Source organism: Arvicola amphibius, chromosome 6, assembly GCF_903992535.2.
Source record: "Arvicola amphibius chromosome 6, mArvAmp1.2, whole genome shotgun sequence".
Lineage (NCBI taxonomy): Eukaryota > Metazoa > Chordata > Mammalia > Rodentia > Cricetidae > Arvicola > Arvicola amphibius.
The window spans coordinates 130,164,745-130,190,631 of record NC_052052.2 but is presented as its reverse complement, the minus strand read 5'-3'; the positions used below and the strand labels follow the sequence as shown (position 1 = coordinate 130,190,631).

The 25,887-nt window shown below is 43.7% G+C and overlaps 1 protein-coding gene across 1 annotated transcript in view; it reads left to right on the top strand.

Moving 5' to 3' along the window:
• Positions 1-23,580, top strand: part of Exoc2 (exocyst complex component 2) — a 162,982-nt gene extending 139,402 nt beyond the window's left edge. Inside the window, exons 24-28 of the mRNA XM_038334501.1 lie at positions 10,868-10,923; positions 13,495-13,617; positions 15,856-15,917; positions 19,020-19,079; positions 22,061-23,580. Of these exons, the coding sequence (XP_038190429.1) occupies positions 10,868-10,923; positions 13,495-13,617; positions 15,856-15,917; positions 19,020-19,079; positions 22,061-22,154 (395 nt within the window). The 3' untranslated portion in view covers positions 22,155-23,580. The remainder of the gene's footprint in view (positions 1-10,867; positions 10,924-13,494; positions 13,618-15,855; positions 15,918-19,019; positions 19,080-22,060) is intronic.
• The last annotated feature ends 2,307 nt before the right edge of the window (positions 23,581-25,887 follow it).

Here is a 25,887-nt window from a genome sequence, read left to right as displayed (position 1 = left end):
TGAATAGGGATGCTCTTCAGGTGGGATTGTAACCCTGCTGCCCAGCTCCTCACTAGACAGCTGACTACACATACTACAGATTGGCATGTGCAGTGACCACGCACTACAGCTCAGCATGCGTGTGAACAACAGTGACCGTTCATTACAGATCAGTGTGTGTGTGTGCGTGCACGCGCATGCAGTAACCGTGCACTACAGATCAGTGTGTGTGTGTGTGTGTGCAGTGACCATGCACACAGATCAGCATGTGTGTGAACAACAGTAACCATTCATTACAGATCAGTGTGTGTGTGTGTGTGTGTGTGTGTGCAGTGACCATGCACTACAGATCAGCGTGTGTGTGTGTGTGTGTGCAGTGACCATGCACTACAGATCAGCGTGTATGTGTATATGTATGCGGTGACCATGCACTACAAATCAGCGTGTGTGTGTGTGTGTGTGTTCACGGAGACAGGTGTAAGGAAGGTTGTGCAGATAGGGAAGGACTGCTTCAGTCTGCTGGAATAGGAATACTGTTTCCTGTCCATATCCTGCCAGTGCATGTGTGACTATGTACTATGTATGCATGTGAAAAATGTACAAGACTGAATTATACACAATGGAATTACATAGTTCACTATGTAGAATTATATTCCATTTTAAGACAGAAGAAAAACCTCCTTTGGAAGCCCTGACAGCCAGGGGTAGTGATTTGGTGGGAGGTAAAGTACCTCTTTCAAATACACCTGCATTCTTAGTGTGATGGCTTCTCAGCAATGAAAGCCACTAAATCTAGGTGGTAAAACAGATTGGATTTAGAATCAGATCTTCAGATGATTTAAGTATAAACTCCAGAACACATCATACTGTGTAAGTCTGAAACTGTGTGTTGTGCTGCTATTGACTGAACTCCCATTCCCTCCTAGGAGAAGGTTGCACTGTTTCTTCCTACATCTGTGACCTTGGAAGTGTAGGTTCCAATGGAGCTTCCTGAATCTAGAGAGCCACCACAATGACATGACCCTTCCCAGTGCTGGACATATATGACACATGTTTTTATAAAATAGACGTTTTATATTTTGGTCATGTTATAGCCTTAGATGTAAATATACATCTGTTGAGGGTTAAATTTTGTCTACCTTTGATTTGAACAATCCAGTAGATTTTAAAGTCTTAGATTGTGCCTCCTGGTGGCAGGTGCTGGGCATTTATCATTTTCAGGTATTACCAACAAGTCCCTCATAGGAATGGCAAAGATCTCAGTGAGAGGAAAGGCATTGCATCTCTTTGACATTAAAAATCTGCTTGAGCTGTTGCAGGGCACTCAGGGTGCATTTGGCAGTGACTGAAGCACCAAGCTTCACATGAGGACAAAGAGCAGATCAGTGATTGGGGTGAAAACGCCATTTGAGTTCATACATTTGAAGGAAGATTGCATTATAAGGAGTCAAAAACAGAATCCTGTGCAGGAAATGAGTCGCTAACCTCTGCTGTCTTGAAAATTTTCTTGCTGCCCTTGAGCCTTCATGCCTTGTCCTCAGAACCATTTCTTTTCTTTTCTTTTTTTTTTTTTTTTTTTTTTTTTTTTTTTTTTTTTTTTTTGCTTTTTCGAGGCAGGGTTTCCCTGCCTCAGAACCATTTCTAAAAGTTGTTAGCACAGCTCTACAAATACAGACCCGGGCATGTGGTTAGCTTGCAGGGAGCTAGAGGCACACACTCAGATCCACCGTTGCGCCCTTTCTACTCAGCCTCTTCCTTCTGCCATTGGATTCAACAGGGCGCAAACTCAACACTGTGGCTTTAATCCTCTGAGCAGATGAGTGGCTTGTGCGGAAACCTAGGACTCTACAGACAGATGTTTCTCCCTGGATTTCTACCATGGAAATGAACTACTTACTGCTGCTGACTTTAAGGTTTTTGTAATTTCCAGTCTCTCCTTTGACTTAATGACCAAAGCTTCCTTCTTATCAAAGGTTAGCCTGTGGAGTTAGATGTTGAGGATGATGAGGCCTTCTTCCACCCCACAGTGGTATTCCAGCCCTAGAGCAGCCTTGATACTCTCTGCTGTCATAAGCCCACAAACAGCTCTGTACCTTCTGCAGGTGCCAGGCCATGGACATGCTCCTCGCGGTTCACATTTCATCCCAGAGACCACAGCTCAGTAGCCTGCTTCCCAGCAGTGCTTCCGGCCCAAGTCTCAGGGTTTTCAATTTTATTAAAATCATCCTTTCTTTGAACAGGTCTCCTTGAGATTTTGAAAATTAAACAGTTACTACATATGCAATATTATGTCCAGAAGTGTTAGTTCATGGTGTGAATAAAAACATTCATTTGCATATAGACAATGAATCTTATGTTCTTGTTACTTTCACTTTTCCAATTGAGGCTGCTTTCTAGTGAAAAATTTGGCGGGAGCCTGAGGAGGGGGACAGGGAGGGAGGGAGTTGTGTGAGCACAGCCAGGTTAAAACAGGTAGTTAGTTTGTCGGTTCATGTTAATTCTGTCTCCTTTTAATTCTGAAATTCAGTACATCAGGTTTATGAAGGAGGGAATGACTTTGTGTGCTGATTGTATAGAGTATCCTGTGACATGTTATTAGTGCGATTCATGGTCCCGTTAACTCACCAAGTAAACTTCTGAAAAGAGGGTGGGGGTCTGTACTCCCCTTGCCTGTTTTTAAGTCTTGAAAGCTGTTTGTCTATGCAGTTTATTGATGTTAAGCTCTACTGCATTATGTGTGTGTGTGTGTGTGTGTGTGTGTGTGTGTGCATAAAAATAAACCATGAATCATTAGCATTTTCATTGCAGGTAATACTTTCTGTTTTCTAAGGGGTTGACATTACCTATGAGACCCACCATACTGAATAGTAGGATGGCATGTTGATAAAGGGAAAAAGTCCTGGGAAAGAAAACAGCACGGTGTAGAGGCAAAAGTTTCTCCCACACTAATAGGAGGGCGCCTTGCCCCTGGGTCCGCGTTTAAACACTATTGATAAGGCGGGGTGGGACTGTGCACTAAGACGTGAAGACCAAACATGCCAACAGAAGCTTGCTTTTTCTTTCCCAACAAAAGCTGTCTGTATTGTGTGATATTTAGGCTCTTTTGTCTGTTATGCCAATATTGATTCTGTTTCTAGCACCTTTATTTTTTTAAACAAAGAACAGGCAGTCATCTTGATATGCCTTTAGAATATAATTGAGTAGATAATTTACTTGAAAAAAAAAGTACCCCAGGCTTCTTTCATGTATTGTTTCAGTTTGACAATTTTAAAAAGTACATTGTGGGATATTTATAGTATTTTTTCGATCTATTTTTGTCTGTAGACTAGGAGTGCTAACTGATTTAGGGCATGGGGGTTAAAAACAGGAAATGTGGTGTATGAAGTAGGTTGTCTCCAGACTTTCCAATTCAGTTTCTTGAAGTATTACCGGGGAGTGCCGGGTTTCAAAACAACACTAGGCAGAATACCTTGAATGATTCTGCCTTTAGAGAAGTAATGTCAGTTGTGCCAGGAAGCGCTTCATGGGCAGGGAAGGCTGCATTCTTGGTATAGGTTCGCACAGTGCAGCATGCTTTCTGTAACTCCTTCTGAGATTCTGGACAGGCAGAAGAGGGGAAGGTTTGCACGTCTCGGCACATCGTCAGCCTTTAAATTTAGCTTTAAAATTCTACTTGATTAAGTTGAAAAGTTTTGTCAAATAACTGTTTAAGAGTTTTCATTGAACCATCACAACTAAATTGGGACACATTATAGCACCAGACAACTAACGATTAAGAAGCATAAAGAAACAAGAGTTCACTTTCCTGTGGCCTTACCAAGACTGAAAACCTTTGAACTCAGCAGTTCCATCTCTGGATCATTCTATGAGAATGTGTGAGCCAGGTGGTACACACCTGTAGTCTCAGCACTCAGGATGCTAAGGCAAGAGGATTACTGCAAGTTCAGGGCCCTGGTCTACAAAGGCTACATACGGTATGACCCCATATCTGTGACATTCTGAAAGGGCAGAGCAGTGAAGGGAGTGAAAGCTTAGCGACTTCAGGATTAGTGGAGAGACAGCGTTGAAGTTTCAGGTGGTAAAGACCACCCACTTCACAGTATAGCAGTGAGCACACACAATTGAGAATCTACGTATCCAGCAGTGGCTGTCACAGCCCGTGGGCTCTGGGCCATCACGGTACCAACTGTGCCCCTCTAGTGAGAGAGAGGGGCAGGAGGACAGCTGTACCTGCCTGGGAAGGTACCTATTGTGCTGTTGTACGTGGGAGCAGGAGGACATGGGTGTCTGGATTCTGCCTGAGCTTGCTGAAGACCCAGCTCTGCTCTGAACAGATTGTTTTTTTAAAAAAAAAGAATATAATATAATTAAGTTTTAAGAAGGGATGTGTAGTATAGCCATTAAGATATAGATATAGATATATTCCTAGTCAGAAGTCCAAAAGAATGTACCAAATTGTCCTGGGGAAAGAGGTGAAGAAAATATTTATTGGACTTTTAGTTGAGGAAAACATTTATTGAACTTTTAGTTGTTATTAAATAAACTCATACTTCTGTGTTTAGTTCAGCAGATATTTAATTTTTTTGTTTGTTTGTTTTTTGAGACCGTTTCTTTGTAGCTTTGGAGCCTGTCCTAAAACCAGCTCTTGTAGACCAGGCTGGACTCGAACTCCACTGAACAGAGCTCCACCTGCTTCTGTCTCCTAAGTGCTAGGATTAAAGGCATGCCCCACCACCACCCGGATGACATTTAATTTTTTAAATTTCAAAATTAAAATATAATAGGAAGAAAGGCCTGATCATTCAGTAGTTTGTTCTTTCATATGAGTACATCCTCAGCAGTTTGCCTAGCAGTTGGTTTGTAATAATAATGAAAATAATAATATGAACTGGCTGTGTAACACTTTTTAATTAATAGAGCATTTCCCCTTTTGAAGAGAACTCAAAGCTCGAATGAACTACCTGATTCCCAGCCCCCCTTAACACTTCTCATTGCGGTACACAGTGGAGCATTAGCACATTGTTGCCTGGACACGCAGGAACACCAGCATCCCTTCAACCGTTGATGATGTCACAGTGGTGCTGTCTTCATGTGCAGCAGCCTGCCTTTGCCAAATTCAGCTTTTACTGTTTGCCTGATTAATTTCATAGCATGCAGCTATTCTTGTTTAAGGGTCATTTGCTGGGCTGTTTTCTTTTATGTAAGGCTGTCAGACCGCTTATTATATTAAACCTGGGTGTTACCTCCTTCAATTCTGTGCTCTGTGGGGAAGGTGTTTTGAGTTTGCCTCAGAATCTGACATGGTGTCTGGCATGGAATACTAATATTAGGGCTCTCACTGTGGTGTTTTTAGTAATAGTGTGCCTATCCCCCAAATCATGTGACCTCCCTACTTGAAAAAGAAGAAACTGACAACTTGATCAAGGAGCTTCCTTTTTAACTCGATGTGTGCAAACACTGTTTTCCTCCTGGGAGATGTCGAGTCACACCGGCTCACTAACCGGAAGCCCACCGTGCAAACAGCAGCCTATAAGACCTTGCTCACAGGAGAGGCGAACTCTGTCCTCCTTGGGGAATTTCCACACTTCTAATTAATTGCTAAGTGATCGTCTGAGTTTGTGCTGTGTGGGTGGGGACACTTTGTTGGTCAAATATCATGACACATTCTAATTTCATATTCAGAGCAGAGAAGGTTGATATTCTGAATGCTCAGAAACTGCTTCTCATTCCCTCACATGGAAAGTTATGGGGGTTTATCTAAGTAGAGCTGCTTTAAAAACAACACTCACGACTACATCATAATAACCTGGCACTTTCCTACAACTCTAAGAAGCAAGTTGGTTTTCTTCTTTACTCCTGTGCACACTGTCAACACTGAGGGCCCCTTTCCTAATCAGGTCTGTACTGTACACTTAGCACTTCATGCTCACTACCATTGGAGTACGAACTAAAACCCAGGGTTTTCTGTTACTCACAGGCTGTACATCACGGGCACTGAGCAGGTGCTTGATTATTGTGTGGGACAAGTTGTCAGTCGTCAGCAGAACAAAGCTTGTTTGGGGAAGCAAATTGGTTGAGCCTCAGCAGCATTTCATTCTGCTCCGCTTTCTTTAACTGTATTGTTCAGTGGATCCTTGTGCTTAATCTCAGAAATAATGTCCTTGCTTTCCTGTGTCCTATGAAAAGTAAGAGATGTTTTACCAGAGGGCGCCTCATAACAGGCTCACATGTCTCTAGTTAGCAGCCTGCTGAAGGCTGAGGCCATTTGACTGTGGATCTTAGAAGTCTTCCTCACAGTTCAGTTTTCCTTTGCTTATTGACTCATTCACCATTCACTTACAGTTCATTAAAATCTAGTCGTCAGACCAAATATCATAGTCTCCCCTAGCCACGCTAATATGTTACATTCTGTCATTCTTTTCAAAGCCAAGCAAAATATGACATAGGAATTCCACTAAAGCATCACCATCCCACTTGCTGTGAAACCAGCCCAGAAGTTTTATCAGAGACTGAGCCCCCGTAAGCTCCCACCGCAGCCACACTGGATGTTATGCCAGGCTACCTGTTGCTACCATGTACTACAAACACGTTTTCAGCGGTTAGTTAATTCCCATACTGCTCAAAAGAAACCAGCTGCAGCTGGATGGCAGTCAGTCACAGTGGGTTATAGTGTACACTGTGCACCTGGAGTCTCAGAAGGTGCAGCTGTAGCCAGTGCGTTTTATACCCAGCATGCCTGTTAGCCTGTTATCTAAAGCTGTAGCCCTTGGCATGTTATGTCCTGCTTGAGACTCGAGCTTACACTTCTTCCACCCGTCTGAACTCTCTCCTGGGGCTGCAGACTCTATATTTGTGCTCCGCTTACTTCCTACTCCACATTAGTGGTGTTCACGCAGGCTAGATGGTGCTGCTGAAGGCTGAGGGAATAAACAGCATTTTGTAATGGCTTTGTTAGCAAAGGACACACTGTAATCACTGCCTTTCAGAGTTGGCAGTCACTTGAGGGACAAACTGAATTGTCTGGGGTCATGTGGTTAGTGATTGACAAGTCACAGTTTGGATCCTACATGTGTTTTTTGTCATTTCAAGGAACATAAAAAGTAATTAGCAATTATATTAATCATATTAATATTAATCATATTAAAATACAATCAAATGTGATAAGGACAGAAGCCAACATTTGCCACTAGAGTAGACTACAGTGACGTTCCTCCCTCATAGTCCTCTGTCCTGTAGAAATAGCCCTCACCAAAAATCAAATTCTGATCCTGGCCCCAGGCACCAAAGCCAGGGACCTTGGGAATCCACCCTGCTTTCACCTCAGGGGGACAGCCATTTGCTGTAGACAGTGCACTTCTGCACAACTTCCCTGGGATCTTTCTTGGGTGAATATTTGTAGTCACTTCCTTTGGATGAAATATGTCAGTTCACTTGATAGCAAAAGACACTTGTTCGATATAGTGATTGTTCTTTGGAAAGAGAAAGCCTGTGGGGAGGGGTTCTGAGCATTTTTTCTTTAATTGGAAACAGATTACTTTCTGTAGAAAGGAGCAGCGGCCGCTTTTCGCCGCCCTGCTCCCGGCTGCCTGGCTAGCTTATGCCCCGAAATAACAACACACAAATTGTATTCATTTAAACACTGCCTGGCCCATTAGTTTCAGCCTCTTATTGGCTAATTCTCACATCTTGCTTTAACCCATATTTAGTAATCTGTGTAGCACCACGAGGTGGTGGCTTACCGGGAAAGATCTTAACCTGTGTCCATCTCGGAGAGGAGAGCTATGGCGACTGCCTCACTGCCTTCTTCCTCCCAGCATTCTGTTCTGTCTACTCTGCCTATCTAAGTTCTGCCCTATCAGAAAAAAAAAAAGCCAAGGCAGTTTCTTTATTAACCAATGAAATTAACACATAGACAGAAGACCTACATACATCAACTTTCTCATGCAATATATCCTGATTATAATTCCTCTCCGACACTCTTCCCAATTCCTCCCCACCTCCTCTCCCTTTCAGATCTACTCCCTTTCTGTCTCTCATTAGAAAAGAACAGGCTTCTAAGAGATAACAATCAAACATGGCAAAATAAAATATAAGATGAAAAACTTTTATATCAAAGTTGGACACTACAACCCAATAGGAAGAAAAGAGCCCCAAGAGCAGAAAGAATCAGAGAGGTTTTAACCCTTTCTCTCTTTCTTTCTATCTTTCTTTCTCTTTCTTTTTCTTTCTTTCTTCTTTTCTTTCCTCCTTCCTTCCTTCCTTTCTTTCCTTCTTTCTTTCTTTCTTTTTCTTCCTCTTCCTCCTCCTCCATCCAGCTTGGTTTTGTAATCATTATTCCTGTAGTGTATGCATTGCTTTGGGACATTAGGATTTTGCCAAAGGCAGTTCCAGCTGGGGCTGGTTGCCCTGTGCCAAGGTGATCAACATCAGCCTGTTACTTCTACCCTTACTGGCCTGAGAACACTTATGCAGAAGAGCTGTTTCCGTCCATCCTAGGCTCTCTGTCCCTTCCTTGCTCCAGCATACCCCGTAGCCCATGAAGCAGTTATTTGTTGTTCTGTGATGAGACGCAGGTTTTTTTTCCCTAGCCATAAAGATAAAAACTCCAAGAATTATAAAATACTCTCCCCAAGTTTGAGGCTTCTTTTGCTGTCCATGCAAAACCTGCAGTGGGGCTCACAGGAGCCCAGTTTCTGCTGATCCTCCTACTGTTTGCTATCACAGCTGCATCTTTAGAATTGTGTTGACTAATCCAGGGCTGTCTCTGCTATGGGGTATTTTGGTGGTGGTGCTTAGTGTAATGTTCTTGCCAGATGTCTTTCCTATCAGGACCAGAGGGAGAGCTGAGTTGATAGTATGTGGTCACTAGGCACGTGACTGCCTGGCTTGAGTCGAGGTTTAATTTTCGGCTTAGCAGTCAGCACTCCAGCCCCACTCTCGCTTTGCATCAAAGAGTTAAGGACTGTAAAGCTACCCTTACGTTTGCAGTCACCATGGCTGCCATCTACGCGACAGTGGTGCTAGCAGAGCCTGGCTTCACAGGACGCAGGCTGTTGAGTTTTAGCTCTTGCTTCCTCAGAGCACCACCAGTCTCACGCCGGGCTTGCGACTTCAGTTCCTGTGCATGTTAGGCAGGTATGCAGAGATATGAGTGGACACGAGCTGGTCTCCCACAGACTGCCCTGCACCCCAGACAGTGACCAGATTTTTGAGTGGTGTGCTCTGATGCCTGGAGTGATGCTCGAGGCGCTGTCTGCAGAAGGCCCAGCTGCTGCCTCAGTAGCATGGCGCTTCTTTGACTGAAAGAAATTGCTGTGTTCTGCAAGTTAGTGTATTTCACTTTCATAGATCCCTTGTGTTCTTCTGTCCTGCTTCCCTTGGAGTTAACCAGTAATCCCAGCACTAAGGAAGGGGAACCACAGGGATAAGTTCAAGGTCATTTTTGACTATATAGTGAGTTCAGGACCAGCTTGGACTGCACAAGATCCTGTCTCAGAACAACCAGAAAATATTGATTCTAGTTCATGGTCTGTCCATATTCATGCTATGGATGACAGTTTGGGAGAGTAGTGACCTTCAGCCTTTGTAGTTAATTCTAGGAGACAGTCTGGAGTCTGCAGAAAAAAGCTGTCGTTTGGAGTTACAGTAAAACAACACTGTGCTTTTACTCCCAGTTTTTCTTACACCATGGTGGCCTCTTAAGGAGCACAGTGATGTGCATGTGTGGTCACCGTTAATCCTCACTGCAGTCTGGCAGAAGAGCTGCAAAATCTATACTCACTTGACACGTGGGAAGGCTTTCTCACCAAAGTCACAGCTAGAAGGTAGCTGGTTCAGAGCGCTGTGACCACACACTCTGCACCATAAGCTGGGTGCTGCTCTTAACTGGAGCTGTGCTCATTAACTCGGGCCCCACAGTCTGATGTCTTTATTTTGTCCAATCTTTAACTTGCTTATAGGATCAGGTTTAATTAATTTTGTAACAAGCTTTTCTTGTGTGTAGTGGGCTATGTGGGCACATGGGCGGGGGTTGCACACACCTGTGAATCCTGTTCTTTCACTCTTTGCCTTACTTGCTTGAGTCAGAGTCTATCACTGTACCTGGAGCGAGGCTGGCATCCAGGAAACCCCAGCGATCCTCATGTTTCCACCCCCACAGAACTGAGGTTAAAGGCACAAACAGCCTTGCTCAGCCCAGGGTTTTGCATGGGTGTTTGGGTTGCAAGCACGTGCCTTCATGCTCGCACAGCCAGTACTTCCCCCCTGAGTGATCTCCCGGACCTTAGGGTTTTCTTCTGTGAAAGTCATTCATGGGCTAGAAAGATGGCTCAGCAGTTTAGGGCACTTACTGCTCTTGCAGAGAACCTATGTCCTGTGGTTCACAGCTGCCTGTAACTCCAGTTCCAGTGGATCTAGCCCTCTAGTCTCAGCAGGCACCTGCACGGTCATGGTACAAATAAACACGTATACACACAGGAAAAATAGTGATTCCTCAGAATCAGAACTTCCTTCTGTGCAATGCGGTGATGGACGTACAACATGCATCTTAAGACTCCAACTCTCCCCTCTTGTCCGTTGCACGTTCTCTGATATGCATGTGAAATAGAAGGACATTTTAAGTTTTGGTTCTGAGACCAACTGAAAGTAAACTCGGAGAAAACAGTGATAAGAATGAAAAAGAGTGAAAGAAAATTTCTCATTCACGCTGTTCTGTTTTCCCCTCTCTGGAAATGGTCCTCTCACCAGTCTATCTCAGAAGGAAATGGACAGTGATGGTGTTATTTTCAGTTTCCCTCAGACCACTCTGGCAGTTGCATGCTGATGCTGCAGGGGAGAGGCTGGCTGAGGATTTCACTGAGTGCCTTTCCCTCCCCCATCTTGATTTCAGGTGTCAGAAACTATTTAAAAGAAGCATTGGTGAACATAATTGCTGTGCATGCAGAGGTAAGCTGTCATTAACTGTTCCTACAAAAGTAGGTAATTGAGGGGGAAGAAAGAAAAAGAAGCAAATTCAATTATTATTCATAAGAGGGGTCTCTTTCCCCCCCCTTCAGAATGTATCTTGAGCGTATAAGTAAAATAGAGCTCAGCTTTCTTGTGTGTATGTGCATGTGTCTGTGTGCATGTATGTCTGTATGCACATGTATGTTATTTATATGTGCGTCTGTGTGCATGATGCGTGAGTATGGCTATATGTGTGCATGTTCATAGGTATGTGCATCTGTATGTGTCGTGTGCCTGTGTGTCTGTGTGCAGTGCTTCTGCTTGTCTCTGTGTGTGCGTGTGTCTTTGTGTGTACCTATGCGTGTGTGTGTGTGTGTGTGTGTGTGTGTGTGTGTAAAACTTAGTGTTTTCTGAAATTGTACATGTCTTCTGTGAGCCTAAACACTGAAGCTAGTAAATCAGTTGTGTTGCTTAGGGGTGTGTGGATGTTGCTGCCCATGATTCGCACAAGCTGTCCCCCACAGTTATCATCTGAGCATCACGCAGGCATCCTTACTGGACATCCTAGGAGTGAGAGTCACTCTTCTGAGGCACATGGGAAAACAAGCTACCACCATTGGTGCCACAACCACCATTGCTGCTGCATTTTCATGCAGCAAGCTCAGTCCATTGCAGGCTTTATGGCCAGCACTCTAAGGTTTGCTCACAGAATGGTGGGAAGCCGTAGACTAAATTAAGGTCAAGATAGCTCTGGGGTCAGATGTCTCCTCAGCTCAGCTATAGGCACCAGGCAGGCTTTCTCCATCTAGAAGTTTGTAGGCCATCATGGTATCTGGAAAAACACGGATAAAGACGGCAAAAACAAAAGAACAGAGTGATCAGAGAAAACAGGAGTGATGTTGCCTCCTAGCTTTGCACTTCTTAGGAAAGACGCTTGTGAGAGTCTCTCTAGAAAGAAAGATCGTATGTGATTTAACTCTGGCAGGGGTTGGGCTCATGGATCTCTGTAATTTTATTAAACATATGAGATAATTTTTGTGTTAGTTTCTTTTAAGATTCAAGCATTAAATGAAATGATTGGTGGGTGGGAACACCCTGTATGCAGAGAACAGGAACTGCAGACATAAGGACTGTGAGGGTCACTCTGGTCCTGTCTTGAAGGTTGGCTATTAGCCGTTATCAGTAGCTGTGAGGTTATTTAATTATCAGCCTTTCAAGTCCCTTTTTAGTCCAGTAACCCAAACTTCACCAGGGCTACCATTTGTAATAATATCTTAAATTGGCAAAATTTTTGTTGAGTGCTCAAATTGTTTGTGTTGACAAGAATGTTTAATTAACACTAGCCACTCAAACTGGGAACAGGCAAAGCTAAAGAGAAAACATACTTTAATTGGTGAATACTAAACCTCCAGATATAACTTTGTCAAATGTTAAAATTTGAAATAGGGCCACCAAGAGAAAAACACTTATTGCAAAGCCCAATGGACTGAGTTTGATCCCCAAAATCCACATAATGAAAGAGAACCAATTCCTCTAAGTGATCTCCTGACCTCCATATGCATGCTAACGTGTGTGTGTGGGGGAGGGGGGGGTGTGGCTAGAATTTAACAATGTTGTATGTCAGATGAAAAGAAATATGTAAAATATGTATTTCTAGCACACACACACACACACACAAACTAGAATGTTTATCCTTACAGATAATGAAACTCATTTGTTTATAAGACACAGGGTCTCCCTGTGTTGCCCACGCCAGACTCACACTCCTGGCTTGCAGCTCTTCCCAATCCCCTGTGTGAGCAACTGGGCCAGCAGATGCACACCACTACACCAGCGTCAGCTCACTTAATCTTTTTTAAATTGGGCAAATACCGACCCAGAGGTTTTATCCCTTTTAGAAATTTTGATTCTTATAAAAGGGACATTAAAAAAATAAAATTTTCACTGGGTGGTAGTGGCGCACGCCCTTAATCCCAGCACTGGGGAGGTAGAGACAGGCGAGTCTCTTTGAGCTCAAGGTCAGCCTGGTCTATAAGAGCTAGTTCCCGGACAGGCTCCAAAGTTACAGAGAAACCCTGTCTCAAAAAAAAAAAAAAAAAAAGACAAAATTTTCAAAACAAATTTTAGTCAACATCTGCAGTAACTTTTTTTAAAAGCTGTATTTGTCATTAATCAGTAAATGTAGCCAAAGTGTATATCTGGGGACTGGAGAGGTGGCCCAGAAGTTAAAAGCACTTGAGGCTCTTATGGAAGGCCTAGGTTTGAGCCCAGCCCCATATGGTGGCTCATAACCATTGGTGACTCCAGTTTCAGAAGATCTGATTCCCTCTTCTGAGCTCCACAGGCACCAGGCATACATGTGGTACATGTACTTCTGTGAGGCAAAATAACATATACACAAAAAATAAATTTTAAAAACTGAAGTTTATCTTCTGTTCATAACTTTGATATTTTAAAATTTTATATTAGAAAACCAACAAATTGTTATTTTACTTATTACTCTGTTTTGACACACAGGAGCCAGGAAAAGTATCTGTAACGCTCTGTTTCTTATTCCAAACCTTCCATTAGGTGTTCACTGTTTCCAAAGCACTGGTGCCCCGGGTCCTGTCCAGGGTGGTGGAAGCAGTCTCTGAAGAGCTGAGCCGGCTGATGCAGTGTGTGTCTTCCTTCAGCAGAAATGGAGCACTGCAGGTACCCAGTCCTTCGGTTTCATAGAGAAATTTGTTTTTAAATAGGCAACTGTGTGTTAACTACCTGCCTTGTAGACACAGCTGGTATTTCCAGTGCCCCTGCTAATTTCACAGGCATACCTACACACACACGCACGTGCACACACACACAACACACCCATACATACACACCCACAAGCCATAGCTACTGTTCAGCACACACACACACATATATGCCTACTGTGCATGCACACACGTACACACTGTGTGTTGTCTGCAGTTCCCAGAGGTTCTGTTTCAGGCATTAAAACAGAACAAGAGTTTTATAAAACTCTTTGAACACAGACCCACGGTCCTTCCATGTCTTTCCAGAGCATCCAGCGCTGATTGTCTCCTCCTGCTCAGTGAGGTAACTGTTAGGACACGGGACAGGGCCTGCTTGTGAGCTTCCTGTGTATTGAGACAGTGGGTGTGCATTAGAAGAAGCAGTGGTGGGATGTGGGTGTAGTTTTGTGGTGTAAGATGTGCTTGCTTGTATGAGATCCTGGAGGTTCACTCCTCAGTAAAACACACATGTGCGTGCATCACACACACTAAAACAGAGTAGTTGCAGTTTTCCAGCTGACAGCTGAGGAAGCTCTCTCAGGCCTGCCTGCTGCAGTTACCAGTCGCAAACTTAACATGTATGTTTAAGTAAGCATCACAGTCGATGACATCAAAGAACAAACTGGCATTGAGGGAGTAGATGTAGAAGAAATGGAACTTCAGTAAATTTCCCAGTTTTTCTAGGTTTTTAGCATGAAAGTTGTCCCACTTCAGTATAAATCTTCCCGTCTTTGTGGTTTAGAATTTAGAGCAGCCCCAAACACAGGCAACCATTGCAGCTCTGCGCGCACTGCCCACATTCCTGGCTGGTCCCATACACGTGTGTGTGTGGTCAGATTCCACTCTGACCAGCCTGCCTCAGACTAGGAAACTTGAAGTAAGAATTATCTACTGCTGGGCATGGTGGTCACACCTGCAGTCCCAGCTCCTCCAGAGGCCGAGACAGGAAGATGGCAAATGAGGGTTTACGTGGTCTGTACAATGAGTTCAAGGCCAGCCTGACCATTCAGCAAGACTGTCTCCAGATAAAAAGAATAAAGGTTGGTGTGTGGCTCAGTGAGAGTGAAGGTGCACATCTCATCATCAGAAGCGCCACAGTGTCTTCCAAAGCAGTGACATTGCTGTCCCCCGACAGCCACTACAAGGCCTTTGTTTCCTCCCCCCCGCCTTATCAACACTCGTTAGCAAACTACCCTGTGGACTTTGGCCATCGTCCTGGCTGTGAATGGGTGTCTTGTTCTGTGAGCTGTGGTCTCACTTTCCCCATGGCATCTCTGCTGAGTAGCTGTGCTTCCTTTGATGAAGTCCAGCTGATTTCCCCTTGGTTCCTTGTACTTTTTATATTTTCCTAGAAGTCTTGCTGAAATCACAAAAACCTATTGCTGTTTCTTCTGAGAGTTTATAGTCCATTGTTGGTTTTACATTAGGTCTGACTGTGGTCTGTTTTGAGTTACGTTAAGAGTGGCTTGGGCTTCATTCTTTCGTGTAGAGATCCAGTTGTGCTGTTTCTGTTCATTGAATGCATGTTTTCCCTACTGGATGGTTTGGGACCCTTGTTGAAGTCAGTTGGCTCCCATTCTGCAGTACGAGCTCCGTGCTTGTCCATGTGTGGAGCCACACGGACATGCTTGCTGTGTGAATGTTTGAAGTCAGAAAATGTGAGGCTTCCCAATCTGTTGTTGTTTTCCAACATCATTTTCACATTTCCACGTGAATTTTAGGATTAACTTGTCAATTTGCATTTTTTCTCAAAGTTCATCCGTTAATTTAACAAAAATTGTATTGACTTCGTAGAGCTTGGTTTTATTGTAGAAGAGACTATACCTGAAAGGATGTAGGTGCCAAGATGCAAGTCCAGCCAGTCAGGCTAATGTTTCTGTACCTCCCACACACACATACACACACAACCAAACTAAAAGGCAAATACTAGTAAGCTACTAATTCTTACGCAGTATGTCCATCCCCTGCCCACACAGCAGGGTTAGGGGACACACTGGTATGTTAGTGCTGTTCTTTGAGAGTCTTTTACAGCATGTTGTCATCATGTTGTTGTTCTGGCCAGCCTGGCCTACAGTAAGCAGGCTTCAGACCATCTCCTCAGCACTTGCTGTCGCTTGGCTGACACTTGTCACTTTTGCCTTTTTCCCATCTTCAGGCAAGACTTGAAATCTGTGCTCTGAGAGACACCGTAGCCATTTACCTGACCCCGGAAAGCAGGTGAGATGCTGAGTGTTGCGGCTCAGTTCTTTTTATATCAAGATTACTTTACTCAGGTTCTGTGTCCTCTGTGCAGATAACTTACCAAAGATGCTCATAAATTTGCATTGCAATAAATTTGAGCCGGGCAGTGGTGGCGCACGCCTTTAATCCCAGCACTCGGGAGGCAGAGGCAGGCGGATCTCTGAATTCGAGGCCAGCCTGGTCTACAAGAGCTAGTTCCAGGACAGGCTCTAGAAACTACAGGGAAACCCTGTCTCGAAAAAACCAAAAAAAAAAAAAAAATTTGATATTTCATTAGAAATTTTTACTCAAAAGTACAAACCTTCAAGATAGTGACTCTCAAGGCCACTTCTTTAGAGCACATTGTAAATTTAATGTGATCTTTTTCATTCATTGTTTATATAACTTAATCTTTTAAATAATATGGCCAAGTATGACATACTCTTTTAAAAGGAAAGACAAAAAAATTAAATCTTCACCAGACTTGATGGACTGTTTGAGTGTTGTAAATATCAGCGTAAGAGGAAGCCTGTGGTTTCTTTGCAGAGTCTTGTAGTGGAAATTTGATGGTAACTTTTAGTTGTTTTGAATGAAAGTCAGGATTTCCTACTATTGAGACATCAGTAGGTGAAGTGAACAGACCTACTGCCCACGTGCGCAGAATGTTTGCCACAGTCACAGCATTGCCCGGGAAGTCAGTCTGTGCTGTGAACACGAGGACACTGCGGGACACCGCTCATTCATCTGGGCCTTCGATAGCCTGGCTGTCACCATTTCAACTGAAAATGCTCATTATTTTCTTAACAGGTGACGTTGTCTTCTTCCTGCCTGCCATGGTGTTCCACAAACTATTTCTAGTTGGTTCCTGTGTTCATTGTTTAAATACACCTTTTCCCAACCACTCCTTTTCCTGCCTAAAATGGTACAGACAATTGGAAGTATCTAGTCCATCCATATGGCCTGTTTATCGCCTGGACTTAACCTTTTGGAACCTAGGTTCAAGATAATACAAATTGAGTATCCTGTATCCAAAATACCCAGGAACAGAAGCATATTCAATTTTAGGTTTTGTGTGTGTGTTGGAATATTTGTGATACATAAAGAGTTATCTTGGAGATGGAACTCAGGTCTAAACAAGGAATTTATTTAACACATGACTAAAGGTAATTTAATACAGTTGTTAATCACTTAATGATTGAGGGCCTGGAGAGGTGGCTCAGTGGTTAAGAGCACTGACAGATGTGCCAGAGGACCTCGGTTTGAGTCCCGGAACTTACATGGTGGCTCAAACTGTCTGCATCTCAGTCCCAGAGAACCCAATGCCCTCTCCTGCCCTCCACACCCATTAGTCATGAATGTGGAGTACAGACATACATGCAGGCAAAATACCCACGTGTAACTAGAGGTTTCTCTCCTGCCCACCAGTTCCCAAATAACCACTCTGAGGCTTAATATTAATTACAAAATGTTTGGCCTATTAGTTCAGACTTTTACTAACTAGCTATTACAACTTAAATTAACTACACTGCCCTTTTTTTTTCTGGTTTTTTGAGACAGGATTTCTTACTAACCTATGTATCGCCATGTAGCCATGGCTGACTGGTAATGCTCTGACTAACATCTTTCTCCTTTGGTGGCCTTTAATGGTGTCCATCCCTCCGACTCTGCCTTTTTCCATGTATCTCCGCTTGAATTTTCCCCCTGGATCTATTCTGCCTGGATATTGACCAGATCACCTTCTTTATTAACCAATGACAATAAGACATATTCACAGCATACAGAGGGCATCCCACATCACCCCTGCACATAAAATGAAAGAGAAGTCGTTTACTGTTTGATAGGGAACTTCCCGTCATGTTGGTGCTCTAAACATTTTAAATGTTGGAGCATGTTGGATTTCAGATTAGAGACACTCATCCTATGAACTCCTACACAGAATTGGAAGCTTCATAGCATGTGTCAGGTCACCTTCAAAGCTGTCAGTGTCCTACAAATGGTAGAATGCCCTTCATTTTCATTACCGTCATTTTGTCCTGACAACAAAGAACAATAAAGCAATGTGTTTGCTTCAGTTAATCCAGCCCTATGGGGAACAAGATGTAGTAGAGACAAAGAAAGGGACTTCCCTTTTCCGCAGGAAAGAGGAGAGCCCACTGAACAGGGAAAGGCAGCCTAATGTGCCAACACACACTGTCCCCACCCACAAGCTGCTCAACTAGGGACAATGGAGGATTCCCAGAGGCGTCTTTAGGATTCTGTAAGGACTTTCATTCTGCTCGCGTGGACGTTCATGCCCTGGTCGGTTGAAGAGTATAGTTGTCATACAGGATCGAGGACCTCCTTCATCAGTAGTGATTACATGTATTTCTTCAGCTCCACTACAAAAGCAGAGGACATGAAAAGTTCAAAACTATTCTCAGGAGCAGTCAGTATTATTAACTACGTTCTCCAATATAAGCCTCACCCCTCTCAGTAATCCCCCTGGTGCTCTCTACTTGAGAAAAACTAAACTACTAAGTAGGTAGTTCTTCAGGTCGTTCATTTTACCTTTCTCGTGTAAACATCTTCCTTTCCTGTCCATGTTAATTCTCATAAGAACTAGAAGCTGTCCCCCAGTGTCCACTTTGAGAAGGCTTAGCTGTAAAGCAGGCCCTGTCAACGCTGCGGCTGTTCTGAGCACGGATCTAGACCTATCCTGTCTCTCCTTACTGCCCTCCTGCCCTCACAGCTGCTCTAGCTAGAGGTGCACCCCCCACCCCCCACCCCCCAGACCTCTCCCGCCTGCCCTGGGCTCTGCACAGTCACCCCAGCCTCACTGCCCTGAGCAGCCTCCCTTTGTCTGGGTCAGGCTCCACTTCCTGGCTGTTCTCCTTGGCCCTGCCCCTGAAGCCCTGCCAGCCTGCCCACCATAGCCCTACTTTCCCTTTTTCTTTTTCTGTTGCTTTTCACTTTTACTTTTTCTCAGACATCTCTGCTTACATCACTGGCCTCCATTAGTGTCTCTATATCTAAAATGAGCGTAGGCATGTTTACAGTGATCCCCCTAACGAGCTGCTCAGAACTGTGGGCCGTCTGACTGGTGTGCTTTTTGTGTTTCAGATCTAGTTTTAAACAGGCCCTGGAAGCCCTACCTCAACTTGCAAGTGGCGCAGACAAAAAGTAAGTTCTGGGTGCTCTCCTGAGCCCACCGACTGAACTGCATAAGCTCTGGTAGCCAGAGCGTCTGAAGAGTCGGAGAGAGGTTCGCTCGCATGTGAGGAGAGTGCAGGCTACCCTGGAATATGGAATACGGTATGCCAGGCTACCCAGGCCTCGCGTATCTTCCGGGTGACAGGTTGAATTCTGTCTTTTAGCTTTGGTTCACAGCTTTAAGTGACAAGTACAGAAAATCTAGGAAAGCCGTTTGACTCAGTCAGCAGCAGCACTGGCTTCTGGGTGAGGAAGAGAGATCAGGACCATCCACCGGCTTTGACTTCTATAAAAGACGCCATTAGACAAGTCACAAACATGGCATAGAACAGCTCTGTCATCGCTACATTAATGAGCATGGCCTCAACTTAAACTTTATTCTTCATGTAACAGGAAGCTGTAACCTGAGGGGAAGTCTAGGCCAGGCACCTTTTGTGAATGCCCAGTCTAGCCTCAGCTTAGGCCGTGGAGACCCTGTAGCTTTTTGCTCTGTCACCGTTCCTAGTTAAAGTCCACCTGCCTTTGCTTGGGGAAAACACAGTACCGGGCTCTGTGGACAAGCCCAGAGGCCAGATGTGTAGAGAAAGTGCCTGGACCAGCAGTAATCATGAAGACTGACTGAGCTTGGGAGAAAAGGGGGCAAACCAGCCTTCCCAAATGTTTGACCCCAGTTCACACCCTTGCGTGTGGCAGGCAAGCAGCAGAACAGTGGCCCACACCACAGAATACCCTGCTTCCATTCCTTACTTTGTTTTTGTTTTGGAATTCATTCCAAGACCTTTTCATTTCTTTAAAATAAAAGATTAAAAAATAGTCACCAGGGGGCTGGAGAGATAGCTCAGTGGTTAAGAGCATTGCCTGCTCTTCCAAAGGTCCTGAATTTAATTCCCGCAACCACATGGTGGCTCACAACCATCTGTAATGAGGTCTGGTGCCCTCTTCTGGCCTGCAGACATACACACAGGCAGAATATTGTATACTAAATAAATAAATAAATAAATAAATAAATAAATAAATATTTTTTTAGAATAGTCACCAGTAGCCGGGCAGTGGTGGCGCACGCCTTTAATCCCAGCACTCGGGAGGCAGAGGCAGGCGGATCTCTGTGAGTTCGAGGCCAGCCTGGTCTACAAGTGCTAGGTCCAGGACAGGCTCTAAAAAAGCTGCAGAGAAACCCTGTCTTGAAAAACCAAAAAAAAAAAAAAAATAGTCACCAGTATCCTTAATATATGAAACGTGTTTCAAAAGGCTAGTGCATTTGAACATTGAGAACAACCAGTGATCGATTGTTGGAGCTAAATGCTGTTGTGTGTCAGGGCTTGTATGCCTGTAATGTCAGTATTCGGGAGCAAACAGATTGCAGGGTCTAGGACAGGATGGTTCAGCAGTTAAAATACCTACCATGGAACTGATCTAAGCTCTGTGTGCAGAGTTCATAGAAAGAGAGGGGAGAAGTGAACTCTATGAGCTGTCCTCCAGCCTGCATGTGTGTTCATGTGCCCACCCATACCACATTCTCTTTCACTCAGAATGATAATAAATAAATGTTTTGTTTAAATATCTAGAGTAATCTACATTATAAACTGAGAGTCTGTCAGCGAGATGACTCGGGTAAAGGCAGTTGGCACTGGATGCTGCAAGCCTTGTGACCTGAGTTCAATCCGCGGCGACCTCGTATAGATAGGAGAGAACTGACTCCATAGAGTTATCTCTCATTTCCACATGTGTGCCGTGGCATGCAGGCCCACCCCCAACACAGGCAATAATAATAAATAAAGTGAAATGAAAATTTTAATGAGTAGAGTGAAAGCCATGTCACCTGGAACCATCCTAGGCTGTGTGCTTGCTGACAATCATAGAACTGAAGAAAACAAAGTAAGTTTTAGTTTTTCTTGATTGTTAGAGTAATTATTAGAATGTAGGCCTAAGTATTATTCTGTTCTAGGAAGGACTCTAGAGAAGGAGTATCAAGAGAATAACTGAAGAAAAATAAAGACTTGTATATTATTGTATTCTTTGAGCAGCCCCTTTCTTTTTGGTTGAGATATTTCTGTTACTGACTAAGATCCCATAGACAATGACTTCAGAACACAGCATGGTAGTCAGACCTGGGCCACCAGCTCCCTACATATTTGCTGAGTTGCTAAGCTAGTGTGATGGCTATTCTTCTTTGTCAACTTGACAGCTGGGGAAAGCAGGACCTCTGTTGAGTAATTGCTCCTACCACATTGGCCTGTAGCCTGAGAGGCATTTTCTTGATTGCTAATTGATGTCCACTGTGCACTGTACCGTTCCTAGGCAGGTGGGCTGGGCCTGTGTAAGAAAGGTGGTTTACTGCAGGCCTGACATCAAACCGGTAAACAACATCCCTCTTTGCTTTCTTCTCCAAACTCCTGCCTTGAGTTTCTGCCTTGGTTCCCCAGATGAAGATGGACCTGTAACCTGTAATCAACATTAATCTCTCCAAATTACTTTTGGCCATGGTGTTACATCACGGTACCAGAAAAGCAAAGGAGGACAACCCCTTTTTTGAGTTAGAGTTACTATGATGAAACACATGGCTATGAGCAATGTGGGGGGAAGGGTTTATTTGTCATATAATTTTACATCATTGTTCATCATTGAATCAGGGCAGAAACTCATGTGAAGTAGAAACCTGGAGGCAGGAGCTGATTCAGAGGCCATAGAGTGGTGCTGCTTACTTGCTTGCTCCTCATGGCTTGCTCAGCCTTCTTTCTTACAGAACCCAGGACCAGGGATAGCACCACCCACAGTGGGCAAGGCCTTCCTCCATCAATCAGTAATTTAGAAAATGTCTTACAGTCTTGCCTACTTGTGACAGCATTTTCACATTGAGGTTCCCTCCTCTCATGAATATAGTTTGTGTCCAGTTGGCATACAGCTAGCACAGACCTTTACTGTCAGAATGTTAAGCGCTCTCTTCCCTTTAGGTTACTAGAAGAGCTACTCAACAAGTTCAAGAGCAGTATGCACTTGCAGCTCGCCTGTTTCCAAGCTGCATCTCCAACCATGATGAAAACATAGCTGCCTGTGGAGGAAGAGCATCCAGAGACAGCCAGTGTGAGACCGTCCTCTTCCTGTGCGAGAGGGCTAGCCCATGTCCAAGCACTGCGTTTAACTTCTCTTTTCCCCAGCATGGCGGCACAAAAAGATGTTGGTGGATATTTAATTTCAGCCTGTTTAAACAACCCTATCTTAAATGTGCACAAACAGTTTTTATTGTTATTAGCTTTGGTCCTATAAGGCTACATAGCATACTCTTCTAAATGGTTTTTTTGTTTGTTTGTTTGTTTGTTTGTTTTTTTGGCTAAATGTTGTATGGTGTGAGCTTCAGGGGACTTCTCTAGAGTGTTCTGGAGTGGCCCGTGGTATAAATGAATGCAGTTCTAAACACCCGTTTACTGCCTCAGTGTTGGCAATCTCCGGTCCAGATGAGGCATTCGAGAAGAGATTTAAAGTCACAGCTTTGGAGCTGTGCCCAAAACCGAAAAAAATCATCATTTCATACAAATCGTTCTAAAGTTCCTAGGTGTTTGTTTTGTTTTTGTTTTTGTTTAGAAAAAATATATGATCTACATATAAAAATGTTAAATTTTGGATAATTTGTGATGCAGATGGCCATAAATGATCTGAATTTTATAGTCTGACTTTAATTTTCCCAGTGCTACACACTGAAATTTCTGGTTGTCACTCCCACAAGTTGATCTGTCAGTGTGCACTGGTGTGGTGAGGGCTCACAAGGACCTGCACACCCACAGGCCCTGTGGAAGCCTTGTGGTCTACACTGCAACCTAAAGAAAAGGCAGCTCCTGGGGAAGGCGGCACTCCTTCCCCTCAGCAGGCCACTCCTCTGTTTCTTCCCACCCTTTGGAGTGTCTTGCTCCCTAGCTGGAAAGACACAGGCTGTGTTTTGTAAAGATTTGAGGTGCCCTTGGGTCACCAAGCATTGAGCAGTGACTCACTGCTGACTGGCCTGCACAGTAGATGCAGGTCACTGTGACCTGCAAGCGGCTCTCTCACCTCACTTCATCCTACCCGTGGCTTCAGTTGTCAAAATGACGTAGGGATAGTGTAGACGCCTCTCTTTCAGTAGACAGAAGTTATCGTCACTCTTAGGTCACGTAATTCAGAGCACAGTGTGCGCACAATATGGAGGATTAAGGTCAGTGAGTGTCTGTCACAGTAACTGGAAATAAAGACTTAATCATTCGCACGTGTGTTGGTAAGGCTGAGAAGTGTATAGAGCACTGTCTCTCTGTACACCAGTATTATAGGTAACATAACCAAACTCAATCCCAAAGTGGAAGTATGGAATGATTTGTTATTTTAAATACTTAATAAATTCAGTACTCAAATCTAAGTGTCTTTTCTTCAACATTTTTATTAGCTCTGTAATTGTTTATATTTCTAATTTTAATATTCAAAATAAAACGTTGAGTTCTCTGTTTTATACTGTGTGTTTACTTCTGATTTTAATATTGAAAATAAATTATTGAGTTCTCTGGTTTATACTGTGTTTGTGGACACTAAGTGACTCCATCCCGGACACTGGTTAGGACTGCCTCAGGCAGGCCTAGCGAGGGGCAAGTTCCTTCTGAGATTCTAAGGCTGGGAGGTGGCTGGAGACCCATGCTTGCACTTACAACCTTCTGGTTTCCTGGCCCTGAGCTTCACCACAACCCACTTCTTCCTCCCAGTCCAACAGAGTTTTTGTCATCCTTCCACTGGGGCCACAGCTCAGAGCATGTGAACACTTTGATGGCCCAGGGAGTGGAGAAGAGTGGCATGAAATCCCCATACCCAAATGAGGGAGCTCAGAGACAACTTCCAACAAGTCTTGGGGGACTTCGTGGAAGAAGGGGATTTCGAAAGCGTGACTTACAGATGAGTGTGACTTTAGTGGTGAAGAGAGGCACAGCAACAAGACATGAGTTAGGAGAAAGCCCAGAGGCAGCCAGGCTTTGTGACAGGCCACTTGCTTTTCCTTAGGGAGCGTCTGGCTTTAGCAAGTCCATGCCTGTGTGGCTCTACTTGGCTTCATGAGAGTTACCACATTGGTCTCACCTTGAGGACTAAAAGGGCTATTCGAAATAATTTGGTTTTTCTAAGACTTTCTATATCAATGTACCATGAAAGTGGCATGTTCCAGAAATGATGTGGGCATTGCAAAACAAGCACCACTGGCAGGCACAGCTCACTGTCTCACCTTGTGCTTCTGTCAGCCTGGCGTGTAGTTCCTTAGAGAAAGTGCATGGAGTGTGGTGCATTGTGTTCTGGTTTGAGTACAAAGTAATGGTGTGTGTTTCTGTTTGAATGTCTGCTGTAGAGTGGTATACTCTTAGTTGTGGAAGAGCTCTGTGTTTTTAAGTTTCTACTGCTTTAAAATAAAAATTAGTAGAACATGTTTGTTTGGGGTTTTTTATTATTATTTTATGTGCATTGGTGTTTTGCCATGGGTGCTGGGTCCCCTGGAACTGGAGTTACAGACAGTTGTGAGCTGCAGTGCAGATGCTGGGAATTGAACCCAGGTCCTCTGGAAAAGCAGTTAGTGCTCTTAACCACTGAGCCATCTCTCCAGCCTCCGATATGATTTTATTTTTTTGGTTTTTCGAGACAGGGTTTCTTCTGTAGCTTTTGGAGACTGTCCTGGAACTAGCTCTTGTAGCCCAGGTTGGCCTCGAACTCACAGAGATCCGCCTGCCTCTGCCTCCCGAGTGCTGGGATTAAAGGCATGCACCACCACCGCCTGGCCCGATATGATTTTTTTAAGTCTGTCTTTTTGCTTCTCTCAAGTTTCCTCAGTGTCTGTTATGATGTCTCCCTTTTCATCTCTAATTTTGTTAATTTAGCTAGAGCTTTGTCCATCTTGTTAATCTTTTCAAAGAATCAATTCTATTTTCTTTTTTTCATTAATTTGAGCCCTGATTTTTTGACACCTCTTCCTAGTACTGTTTTGTGTATGGTGTTTTTGTTTTTCCAGGGCCTTCAAGTGCATCATTAAACTGTTCATTTGAGAGCTCTAATTTTTTTAATTTTTTAGGACTGTAAGTCTTCCTCTTAGGTCTGCCTTCATTGTGTCTCATGGATTTTTGGGTGTTGTATTTTCATTTTCATTCAATTGTACAGATGTTTAAGTATCCTCCTTGATTTCTTCTTGCCCTGGTTACCATCCAGTACTGTGCTGCTTAGTTTCCATGAGTTTGTGAGCTTTCTGTAGCTTCTGTTGTTTTTGAGATCTTGCTTTATCCCATTTTGGTCAGATAGAATACAGGATATGATTTCGATTTTCCTAAATTTATTGAGACTTTTTGTCCTAACATCTGGTCAGTTTTAGAGAAATTTCCATGGGCTGCTAAGAAGAATGTGTATTTCTTTAGTGTTTGGGTGGAATATTCTATAGATGTCTGTTAGGTCCATTTGATTTATAATGTTATTTGACTTCAATATTTCTGTTTAGTTTTTGTCCAGATGAACTCGTTCAGATATAGTGAGAGTGAAGTATCAGAGTCGCCCACTATCACTGTGTTGGGGTTATTCTGTGGGTTTTAGGTCTAATAGTATTTCTTTTATGAAATTGGTTGTACTTGTATTTTGTAGGTGTCCTATTCTGCTTTCTACTGCTATAAGCATGACTAAAAGGTTTCTTTCATGTTACAGGTCCCAGCCCTTCACTAGAAAAAGGCAGGGTAGGAAATCAAGGCAGGAACCTAGAGGCAGGAACTCTGCTTACTGGCTTATTCCTCATGGCTTTCTCTGC